Here is a 12,950-nt window from a genome sequence, read left to right as displayed (position 1 = left end):
TGTGGTGAACTCATTCATTCACTGAAATACCACTATTCTGATTCAACAAACCATTAGTATTCTTAAAAACATGTTTTAAACATGTTTCTTTAGTGTTATACATGCACCACAAAGTGAATACATTCCTTCACTGAAATAATCAGCATGACGATCTTTATCTTTTTTGACTAACATAAAACTTAATTTTAATTTTAAAAATTATTGGAGAAGATTAACAGAAGAATGTTAAAAGCAAACAAACAGCCTTATATTATTTTTCATAGGCTATAAAGAGAGTGGGGAGAAGTACAGGTGACAAATCTAATAAACCAGACATAAAAGGAAGCTCCTGCCTTTCCTAGGTTAAGCTATAATTTGATTCCTATACAAGGCCCAGGAAGGACAAGTATTTTGACTCCATCTTCTTGTGGTGAGTACTGTTACACAATAATACACATCAAAACCCAATTCCTTAGAGATGAAGGACATCCTTGAAACATACAGAACATAACACAAGAAGAAAACTTTCTCTTTAACTCAAAACACTCTTCAATATAAATCTAGGAACATACGTAGAATTAATATCACCAAAAAAGCTCCCTAGATTCCACAGAAATGACAAACTATAAACAAAGTGATACATTTTCATGCCCTCATAAACTAACAAAAAAGTCTATCAAAAATAAGGAAAAAAATAATAATAATAATAATAAGGGAAGCAAGGTCATGTAAAGAGTCCTTTGTTAGTGTGCCCTCTACCTGTTAAAAGGCTAAGTCACTTAAGATACAGACATGGATAAAAGTAATTTTATATAATGTCATTCTTCAGTCACTAACTTTTCCAAGTTTGGGGTTTATAAGATCTATAAAACCACAGGGCTATGGGCTACTAATAAAATTTGACTCAAAACAATCTTTTCTTTTCCATTGCTGACATTCCTCAAAACCCTAGATCTCTTCTCTCAATTAATGAAAAGTTAGCCAAGGCTCGTTCACAATAAACTCACAGGATCTCACTGTCAATAAAAGTAGATGCCACAAAACAATCACTGTGCTCCTGGGAGAACAGTCTCCAAGTGAAAACAGTAAAATATAAAAAGATGATCAACATGAAAATGTTTTCTTAATTGGGGGGGAAAAGTCAACAGCTATTTCCAGAGTTAAAAGGCTGCCTTTTATTGAATTATCATGTTAGCTCTCCAATAGGCAGGCAGTGTAGACATTTTAAGCGCATTACCTTTAGGAGGAAAATACGACTTGCTTTCAGCTTTGTGAGGCCAGTCTACGACGAGAGGTCCAAACCTGCGAAAGCTGGCAGTGATCTCATCTACAAAACAGAGAAGGACTCTTAGTAGAAGAGAAAATAATACTGCAAACAGAATAGCATAAAACATGTCTTTTTATTTTAAAATGCTTTTTCTTTTTTTAATATATTTATTTATTTATTTTATTTTTGGTTGCATTGGGTCTTTGTTGCTGCACGCGGGCTTTCTCTAGTTGCGGTGAGCGGGGGTTACTCTTCGTTGCGGTGCGCAGGCTTCCCATTGCGGTGGCTCCTTTTGCTGTGGAGCACGGGCTCTAGGGCATGCAGGCTTCAGTAGTTGTAGCATGCGGGCTCAGTAATTGTGGCGCACGAGCTTAGCTGCTCCACGGCATGTGGGATCTTCCCGGACCAGGGCTCGAACCCATGTCCCCTGCATTGGCAGGCGGATTCTTAACCACTGTGCCACCAGGGAAGTCCTATTTTAAAATGTTTTGAGAGCTATATTCTAAAGCATTTTTACAGAAGTCAAACTTACTAAGTGAAATACCATTGTATTTCAACAATGCAGAATGTGTTTCTAACTATAATTCACTTCCCTTCTTCACTTCCAATAAACCTGATATAAAGAATTTGGAAGGAAAAAAATCTGACATTAGCTAAGGTGACCTCTCTGTCAAGTAGAAAGGAGATTCTAAAAATAGGAATGTTCTCTGTTTTTAGAAAAACAGGCAAAAGTACACAAAATATTTAAAATACACTTCCACTTGTGTGGTGAAATAATCTCTAAGATTATTAATCTTAGATTATTATTAAGATTGTTTTAGAAATATTATTCCTTTGGTGAGGAGTAGGGACAATAAGTAGGTAATTCTATTTAGGGATAAGAAAAAGCTAAAGCCAATGGTCTCTTTCTCTCATATATACCTATACACAGCCTATAAAGAAAACGTTTCAAAAGTTATAGCTTAACAAATTTATCTTTTCCTTCTGAATTTTGACTCAAAGCAGAAGGTTATAACTAAGCTCCTAATCAGGTTTAAGTGGCCACTCTCTCAGCCATGATCAAAAACTTGGTCTTAAAGAAAAATCCAATCCAGGGATGAGATTAACACTAGTACAAGAATAGTTTAGAGGAAAATGTACAACTTTAAAGCAGTAAGCCTAAAGTAAAACTATTTTTAGAGACTACTCTTCTCTCATTATGAAAAAAAGAAAATCATGATAAATTAGAGAAATACCATAGCTTAAATAATACTGGCAAAACAATTCTGCTTTAACAATGTTTTTATAGCAGATCCAAAGCCTACTAGAATTAGAGCCGCTGTTATTTCCCTTGAGGTAACTTTGTCACAATTCTATTTCATTTGTCCATTCAACAAATAGTTATTGACAACCTACTATATGTTGGCTGGCTTTAGGCATAAGTGAAACTCACTTTTGGATTGGCAGTATCTCAAAAATATTATTAGGAAATATTCCAATAAGTCTTCATTCTTTAAAGGCAAGAGGGGGTTTTTCATTAATAGCTATCTACATTAAAATATGAGATGGTATGGTGTGATGGATAGGAGCAAAAGCTCTGGAATCAGACTGATTTTGATTCCAGCTGCACCATTAGCTGCATAACCCTAGATAAGCTGTTTCTCTCTGATCCTTAGTTTCCTCACCCACAAAACAGAGCTGGTAGGAGACGCCTTACAGGGTAGCTATGGAGATTAAACAAGATAATGTAAAGCACCTGGCACAACAATGGGCTTGTGGTACGAGTTTCATACATATTAGCTCTCATTATCATTTAAAATGTATCATTTAAAATGTATCCCCAAATGTATTAATAACTAGGAAATGGGAAGTTGTTTGAAGACTGCTATGTATGAAGAACAGACCTAAAGTGCACAATCTCTCACTTCCCCATCTATCGAATATCCTCATCTCCTGACACCAAGATATGAACGTCCTGAAGCTGCCTTCAAGAGGAGAGGTAGGGTCAAATCACACAAATAACAAACCTGGCCTTTATAAAGTCATTATAAAGTGAGTGCATTGTACCTTCATCGATATCAGGAGGAAGGCCTCCAACAAACACCTTTCTAGAGTAGCGTTCTACTCGCTCCCCATTTTGACAGCGAGTGGGAGAACTTAAGCCGGATGACAAGGACTGGTCGCCGTGACTGTCGTCCAGGAAGGCATCTTCAAAGGGAAAGAGAGAAGATCGACCTGAAACAAATGTGGGAGTTTCTATGGTTAAAATTATTTTCCTGGACAACACATGCTTTATTAGGAGCTGAAGCACAGAGTGAAGCATTCCAAAAAATATATCCTGAGCTGTGACTTTTTCAATAGAATAAGCGACTGCAGGTTACCAGGTCTAGACAAGTTTATAGTATCATTTTTGTGTAAAGTTATGTACAGCACAGAAACAACTGCATTGGTATTAAGGAAGAAGCATCAAAAATTGCAGCTGTTTTCGCTGCTAAAAAAATTACTACATTTTACTCATACAGTCCCTATCACTGCTGCTAAGAGTATTCAGCAGTTATTTTTCCTTTCGCCAGGGTTTTCTTAAAATAAATGGAAAAGTAATCTTTACTGACAGATTTTGATTGTTCTTTATGGTGACTTCAGAGGTTCATGTCTAAAGACTGGGTCTGATAGCTGATGGAATATTAAACTGATGACAGAGGCTGATAACTTCTCTGATAGCAGTACTAAAAATGATCAAGTTTTCCCTGCCATTCCAAGCTACTCCAATTTAGAAATAAACATCCACAATAATAAAGGGTGGGGCAAGTAAACGAAGACATGTAAATTAAGATATGGGAGTATAGATGTAGATGTGGTTATGACATCTTTACTAATCTAAGCTGTATTTTATATCACTCAAGAAAACGATGTCTATTGTTAACTCTATAGCCAAATAAAGTCTGTAGAGTAAAGGCCCTACCCACTCCACATGACATAAGAAAGATGCCAGCAGTTAAAGTCTGTCAATAAATGTAACACAATAATGCCATCTGGCATCACAAAATAAAATCTAAGTTTAAAATATATATATATATATAGTTTAAAATATATAGGTCTTCCCTGGTGGCACAGAGGTTAAGAATCCACCTGCCACTGCAGGGGATATGGGTTCGGGCCCTGGTCTGGGAAGATCCCACATGCCACGGAGCAACTAAGCCCGCGCACCACAACTACTGAAGCCCGCACATCTAGAGCCTGAGCTCCACAACAAGAGAAGCCACCGCAGTGAGAAGCCCGCGCACCACAATGAGGAGTAGCCCCGGCTTGGCTGCAACTAGAGAAAGCCCACATGCAGCAACAAAGACCCAACACAGCCAAAAATAAATAAAAATAAATTTATTTAAAAAAAATATATATATATATATGTTTTTTTTTCCTGTTTGAGTCAGTGAGTTCCTAGTAAAGCTTTCCACTAGGATCCACTCTAAAATTGAACTATCTTGCGCTCTCTAACTTTTGAAAAAAAGAAAACTTCCCCTCTAAAATAAATCATACACTCTTCAAAAAAAGGACACTGTCTTCCCTATTTAGTCTCTCCTCTCTATAGCTCCCTGAGACCTAGGTTCTGTGTCACTACAGCCAACTCTCTAAAACATAATATAAATAGCCTCAGAAAAATACTGAACATTAATTCTTCTATAAAAAAGTTACTAATATAACTCTGTTTATTTTATGAACAACCCAGGTGGTATAAGAAAGGCACTGTTTTGATGTTGAGAGTTAATAAATAAAAGGACCAAAGAATTTTTTGTTCAGCTCTTCCCAGCTTAGCTACAAAGAAACAGAACAGAATTTGTCACCTCGTGTTACCTAGCTTTTTCAGCCTGGCAAGGACAAACAATAGACAGTAAATTCTCATCCCCTGATGTCTGTTTTGTTCACTGGGGGTAAAAGAACTAGATCTGCAACAACTATAGGCAAAACGAGCTTCCCCAAAACATCCAGAGATGTTCTCCCACGGCCGTCGGGTTTGCTTTTCATGGAGTCCACACTCAGTGAATTATGTGCCTAGTCCTACTCAACACACCCAAACCAGCATTTCCCACCTTATGTTCCTATCCCCACCTCTTACCCTCAACACTAGTAACATGAGATGCTCAGAAAACAAAAGCTGGTGGCGGGGAGGGATTGGGAGAACTAAATAATATTGGAAAATACTGCACACCTTATGCCCTTCCCAGAGATTCACAAGCCATATTAGAATACAAAGACTGGAAAAAAAAAAAAAAAAAAAGAATACAAAGACTGGGAAAAGTTCTGCAGTAAAATCACTTAATCTAGCATTACTTGGATTTAAGATAAAGGAAACTTTAACATACATGTATAACTCAGTGGAAAACACTTGAAGAAATGTTTATCCACATTCCAGGAACACCAAAGAAATAAGATAGTTATTTGGACGTCGTTGCCAAAGATATCAAGGCTGGTGAGAGAGACAGGCAAGCACATAATTATAAAATAGAGAGAGAAACACTAAGAGAAGACTTTACCAAGTGACACAATGGCACAATTTACTGCTCTACAGAAAAAGGTAGCGGGGGGGTGGGAAGGGCTTTATAGTGATTTCACAGGAGGACAATTTTGAACAGAATCTTGTGGGAGTGGGAGTTTCTAAGGTGAAGAATAAGAATCCACAGAGAAAGAACTTTCAAAACAGCTCTTATCTTTCCCTCCAAACCTGCGCCTCTAGCATTCCCTGCAATCTCAATAAAAATGACTATTATCCACACTCAATTCAATCTCGAAATCTAGGAGTCATCCCTAACATCCCTTTCTTTCATATTCCACATCTAATCCATCTCTCACTAAGTCCTACCAACTCAAGCTACAAAATAATTCTTCAATCCATTTAGTTCTCTCCACCTTCAGTCCTAACACCCTGGTCCAGATTGCCATCATCTCTCCCCTGAACAGCCTAACGAGTCTATACAACAACCTGTTTAGTCTACTGATTTCTACCTTGTACCCCACAATGCTTTCTCTATAAAACAGCCAAAGTCACCATTTTCAAATATTAATCTGAACATGAAACTACACTCTTCACCCCATCCTTAAAACTTTTCACCCTTTATTTGGATAAAGTACAAAAACACTGTAAACTGTAAGGCCTCTGCCTACCTCTCCTTCATCACAGTTGCTGCCTCTACCTCTGGTTCACTAACCTCCAATCACCCAGACCTCCTTAGAAATTCCTGATTATTCCTCCCTGCTTCAGGCCCTAAGGGCAAGGTGTTCCCCCCACCCAAAACAAACACCCTCCTCCCAACTCCCCAATTTTCTAGTTAATTCCTATTAATTCTTCAGGTCTAAGCTGAAAAGTCATTGAAACTCAGGTAGAACTTTCCTGACCTTCTAGATTAGATTAGATGCCCATCTCTATCCACTCACAGCACTTTTCCTAACAGTTTTTCCTCAGTTACCATTATGCTATCATACGGGTTTTCATTTGGTATCTCGTTTCCCAACCCCGTGAAACTGTAAGCTCTATTAGGACAAGGACCAATTTAATCATGCTCACCACTGTATCTTCATGTCCTAATAAGGGCACATAAAATAGGTATTCAGTAAGTGTTAAAAGCGAGGCAGTAGACAAGAAAGGAAAACAGTATGTGCAAATAAATGCTGGCGCACAATATACAGGTGTGAGGATGGCAAGAGATAGGATCCTGTTCCTAGAAAATTGAGACCTTTTCTCCTCCTTCTGTTTGTTCAAGCATTACGTTTTACAGTATATATTACAAAAGCAACAGGAAATTTCCACATTTTCCAAATTTGCTATTTCATTCTAATACTAGCTTTTTTTAAAAAAAACCACACTCACTCCCTGAAGACTCTGATACTCCCATCTAATCCATCTTCCATCCTGTCAGAATGACTTCTCTAAGATGCCCCGGACCATGTTATTCCCTCCACCCCAAATCCTACAATAGCTACATCACCTCCACTAGCAATCTGCACTCAGGGAGAGGGAGGATGGGGTGAAATTCTGAACAAATCTATGACTGTCCAGTTGAGAGATGAGGAAGTCTTGAACCAGATCAGTGAGGAGAAGCAGCGGATGTTCAAGACATTCTGGAACAAAGAGAACTTTCTTTCTGCATGGCCAACATAACCACAGCTTCCCCGGAGTATTTTGGCAAAGAAAATAAAAGCAAACGTTAATTGCAAAAATTTGGGCTGTTTCAAAAATTGGTTATGGGTACTTAAGAAACTTTCCAAGGTTTTAAAACCAAACTCTGTCTTATTATTAGTATATAGAGTACCATAGACTTTAGTAATAAATTTGCCCCTGGAAATGAAACTGCTAAGAATTCACACATACATGATGTTTCTCTAACTGTAGGTTAAAGAACTAAGAATACAGGTCTCAGAACTCAATCCCCAGATCTACTTAAATTGAATCATGGAGGTCAAACTTGAAAATCTGCTCTTTTAACAAATCTCCTCAGTGATTCCTATGCTCAAACTTAAGAACCACTGAAATGCAGATTATCTGTCTGTAGCAGACAGCCACTAAAAAAGACATTGTGTGAAGTGTATGGAGCCTTGGGAAACATCCAAGTTCGATCAAGTTAAGAAAAGTATACAATGGGACTTCCCTGGCAGTCCAGTGGTTAAGACTTCGCTTTCCAATGCAGGGGGTGCGGGTTCGATCCCTGGTCAGGGAGCTAAGATCCCACATGCCTTGGGGTCAAAAAACCAAAACATAAAACAGAAGCAATATTGTAACAAATTCAATAAAGATTTAAGAAAAAAAAAAAAGTATATGCTCAGGAATGGAATACAAAATCTATAATCTAGTCAACCTTACTGTAACATGACTGCCTCAAGTACTGATGGAACAAAAAGTTAGTATGCAGGAAGCATTTAAAAGACAGAAGGGCAGACTAAGAACTTGCAGCATTTACCCAGCTCATATCAACAGGAGATAGGAGGACTTTGACCATACTGGCGGGATTACTCCTATGTGGGACAGAATGGCTCATTTGATCTTTCCAAAGCCTGAAAACCATCTATTTCCCTATGCTCTAATTATAAGCTCCTGAAGGGCTGTTCTATTAATTTAGTGCCTTGTTATTATGAAAAGGTGACTCTTGAACTAGTAGAAAAATAATAAGCCACTGAAATTGTATTTCTGTTACATCCATCTCCATGATAAGATGAAACACTGGTATTCTGATCTGTCCAGTAGACTAAAGAGGTTGGTATTTGTGCATTCATTTGGTTGGCATAAATCATCCTCCCATGACAAACAGCCCCCGGGAAGACTGGTATAATTTTAGTTCCTGGACGTGCATTACTAGAAACTGAAACTTAAGAGGATGTACCCAAATTGTGTCCCATGAGAGGCCCTGCTTCACTAAAGTAGTATCTCTCTGACATACTTCTTTTCTTTAATAAAAGCATTCCCCGAGAAGCAGCCGCATAGCACAGGGAGATCAGCATAGCACAGGGAGATCAGCTCGGTGCTTTGTGATCACCTAGAGGGGTGGGATAGGGAAGGTGGGAGGGAGACGCAAGAGGGAGGAGATATGGGGATATATGTATATGTATAGCTGATTCACTTTGTTATAAAGCAGAAACTAACACACCATTGTAAAGCAATTATACTCCAATAAAGATGTTAAAAAAAAAAAAAAGGCATTCCCCAAGACCAAAATGTTTTAAGTAAGTCACGTTACTTACCAAAAATTATATTCTATGTACCTAGCATATAAATCTGCTTTAGAATCTCATGATACTTTCACATAAAATATTCATATTCAATATTTCAACAGAAGCAGGAGAAATACTTCTCAACTGCTGTACTTTGGCCATTTGGCTTTCTCTTCCACCAATGGTCTGTTTTTCTGATATCTATTTTCAATTAATAAGCAGAATGTAGTTTTTGGTCCAGTAAATGGACAAAAAAATCTCTGGATGTAGAGATGACTTAAGGCTAAAGGAGCCCTGGACTTCCCTGGTGGTGCAGTGGTTAAGAATCCACCTGTCAATGCAGGGGACAAGGGTTCAACCCCTGGTCCAGGGAGATCCCATATGCCGCGGAGCAACTAAGCCCGTGTGCCACAACTACTGAGCCTGCGCTCTAGAGCCCACGAGCCACAACTACTGAAGCCCGTGCACCTAGAGCCCGTGCTCCTCAACAAGAGAAGCCACTGCAATGAGAAGCCCGCACAACACAACAAAGAGTAGCCCCCGCTCACCACAACTAAAGAAAGCCTGCCCACAGCAACAAAGACCCAACACAGCCAAAAATTAAAAATATAAATAAATAAATAAATAAATTTATTTTTTAAAAAAAGCTAAAGGAGCCTTGGAAGACAAGGGCCAAATAAGAAACCTGCAAAGCCTAGTAGTTAAGCATGGAAGGCTTGTCCAAGATAACTCTTCCCCAGGAGGCTCCGTTTCCTACAGCTTATGAGGGGAAAACAAAAGCCCACTGGCCATGCTGTGCTGCCAAAACTGCTTGGACCTCACCTCTGAGCTGCCACGTCTCTGCTTGTCAATCCAGCAGCTCCAGGGCACTCCTGGCCCAATACTTCCACTCCAAGCCTGACCCTTCCCATCTTAGTTTTACAAGGAGCTCAGAAATAAGTCACTCTGGGGATTTTTTGTAAAAATGGATTATGAAGCATGTCTCCCTTAAGAAAAAAAACTGCCTATAAGTCAAGATAGTCAGATTCCAGCCTAGGTTGTTTTACTCTGTGACCTTGGACATTTCACTTATCTGAGTCTCATTTACATAATGAGAGATTTGAACTAGATGAAAGGTTTCAAATCTCTGGGGGCAGCAGCATTCCTTTTTTTTTAAAAAAAATTTTTATTTATTTATTTATTTAGGCTGCTCCAGGTCTTAGTTGCGGCACACGGGATCTTCGTTGTGGCTTGAGGGATCTTTAGTTGCGGGATCTCCGCATGCGGGATTGTTTTTAGTTGCGACACACGGACGTCTTAGTTGCAGCATGAGGGCTTCTTAGTTGCGGCATGCATGTGGCATCTAGTTCCCCGACCAGGGATCGAACCTGGGCCCCCTGCATTGGGAGCACGGAGTCTTACCCATTGGACCACCAGGGAAGTCCCAGCATTCCTTTTATTACACAAAACTCTTACATAAAACCCCATTTGTTCACTTCTTTCCAACTCCACTGCCATCATCCTATCCTAAAGCACCATCATCTCTTGCCTAGACTACTACCATCATTCCAATGTAAACAACCCACTTCTCTCACTCTACTCCAAACAACAGCCAGAGTACTCTTAAAAACATAAAACTGATCACTTGACCATGCTTTAAAACATTCATAGATTTCCTCTTGTACTTGGACCAAGTTCAAAATCCTTACCAGGAGCTAAAGCCCAGCAAGATCAGATTTCCTTCCTTCCTCCAACCTCATCTTAATACACCCTCCCTTCTCTCCCACCAAGCTCAGCCATTCTAGGCTCTATTTACTTCCTCAAACAAACAAAGCCCTTTCTTGCCTCAGGTGCCTCTCCCCTCCCCCACCACTCCTTTTTAATACAGCTTAATTAAGAAATAATTTACTTATTATACAATTCATCCTTCTAACCCATTAGCAGTCACTCCCCATTTTCCTTGAACCCTCTCAGCCCTAGGCAACCACTAGTCTACCTTCTGTCTCAATAGATTTGCCTATTCTGGACATTTCATAAAAGTGGAATCATCCAACATGTGATCTTTTCTAATTGCCTTCTTTCAGTTAGCATAATGTTTTCAAGGTTAATCAATGCTGTAGCATTTATCAGTACTATGCTTCAAGCCTCTTAAAATAGCTGTATTATGATGTCTGGAATTTCCTTTAAAATATTCTAAGGGAAAAAAGGAGGGGGAACATATGAAACAAGATTGGCAAAAATGTTGATAATCATTGAAGCTAAGTGATGGGTATACACTTCATTAAACAATTCTATTTTTGTGTATGTTTGGAAATTTCCAAAATAAAACATTTATTTAAAGATAAATAAATCTTTCCATCCTTTCCATCCTTTGGGTTTCAGCTTAAATAACATCTCTTCAGAGAAAACCATCCTACCTTAAAGGGACCCTCCCATTTTTCCTGCCTAGTACTTATCACAACCTTTGAGTATAAAAATGTTTGTTAATACTGATGTATTACCTCTCTCTCCCCCACTAGAGTGAACACTCAGTAGAGAGACAGCTAGGGTCTAGCACCTCATCCAACCCATAATGGGCACACAAACATTTAATGAATGAAATTAGTGTGGACAGCCCAGAACCCCTCCTTCATTATTAGTTTAGGTTCCTTCCAGAGCAACTTCTTGCAAAAGTGAACATTTTTCCTATTACTATAAGCAGCAATACTTCAGACACTGTAGCTATGAACACTCAGATATTTCTTCAGCTGTTCATGTTTCACTCTGGGACCATCCACTCCTTTAGACAAGAAAGCTCACGTAACCCCAGTTTGAATTAGCAGGATGACATGTTTGTACCACTGTCTCACTGATACAGCTGATCTCTCCTCCCTTGGGCAGGCTTTTGGCAGAAAGACCTAACTCCAACTTGATACACAAGTTTGTTTTATTGGATTCTTAGAACCTTTTTTATTGACTAAATCATCCATTAATTTCAATAGATTTTTATGAATTAAATATACACAGAAGTACATTTTACAATAGTAACACCAATCCACAGTAAATCCAACAGTAAAGTGACTCCAATCATTCTTTCCATTTGCTCATTCATATTACTTAAAAAGATCTTTCATATTTTCCTGGCTGCTCTTTAACTAAGAAATTCTGTTAAACATCAAAAGCACTGGCATAGCCAACATCTCTGTTTATGGACGAAAGTCTCCCAGAGATCATAAAAACTCATGTGAAACGAAAACACAACATATATTTTAATCAAGTGTGCTGTTTAATGTGTAGGCAAAGATCACGTATGACACTAGCTATCAGGCTAGTTTCTAACAGGGGCTGCAGCTGCATAGGAAAACAAAGCAATCTACAGATTCAATGCAATCCTTATCAAACTACCAATGGCATTTTTCACAGAACTAGAACAAAAAATTTCACAATTTGTATGGAAACACAAAAGACCCCGAATAGCCAAAGCAAACTTGAGAAAGAAAAATGGAGCTGAAGGAATCGGTCTCCCGGACTTCAGACTATACTGCAAAGCTACAGTAATCAAGACAGTATGGTACTGGCACAAAAACAGAAATATAGATTAATGAAACAGGATAGAAAGCCCAGAGATAAACCCACGCACATATGGTCCCCTTATCCTTGATAAAGGAGGCAAGAATATACAGTGGAGAAAAGACAACCTCTTCAACAAGTGGTTCTGGGAAAACTGGACAGCTATATGTAAAAGAATGAAACTAGAACACTCCCTAACACCATACACAAAAATAAACTCAAAATGGATTAAGGACCTAAATGTAAGGCCAGACACTATAAAACTCTTAGAGGAAAACATAGGTAGAACACTCTATGACATAAATCACAGCAAGATCCTTTTTGACCCACCTCCTAGAGAAATGGAAATAAAAACAAAAATAAACAAATGGGACCTAATAAAACTTAAAAGCTTTTGCACAGCAAAGGAAACCATAAACAAGACCAAAAGACAACCCTCAGAATGGGAGAAAATATTTGCAAACGAAGCAACTGACAAAGGATTATTCTCCAAAATATA

At 38.6% G+C, this 12,950-nt stretch overlaps 1 protein-coding gene across 10 annotated transcripts in view; it reads right to left on the bottom strand.

Moving 5' to 3' along the window:
• The window catches only part of CPEB3 (cytoplasmic polyadenylation element binding protein 3), a 213,353-nt gene that overhangs the window by 100,254 nt on the left and 100,149 nt on the right, over positions 1 to 12,950 (bottom strand). For all 10 annotated transcript variants that reach the window (XM_082423686.1, XM_082423687.1, XM_082423690.1 and 7 more), the window contains 2 exons: positions 3,293 to 3,460; positions 1,217 to 1,306 (listed from right to left, as the gene is read on the bottom strand). In XM_082423686.1, coding sequence (XP_082279812.1) covers positions 1,217 to 1,306; positions 3,293 to 3,460 — 258 coding nt within the window. The remainder of the gene's footprint in view (positions 1 to 1,216; positions 1,307 to 3,292; positions 3,461 to 12,950) is intronic.

The sequence above is a fragment of the Balaenoptera physalus genome (assembly GCF_965194825.1).
Source record: "Balaenoptera physalus genome assembly, chromosome: 14".
Lineage (NCBI taxonomy): Eukaryota > Metazoa > Chordata > Mammalia > Artiodactyla > Balaenopteridae > Balaenoptera > Balaenoptera physalus.
Note: the sequence above shows the minus strand (reverse complement) of the source record. Positions and strands in the feature narration are given on the sequence as shown.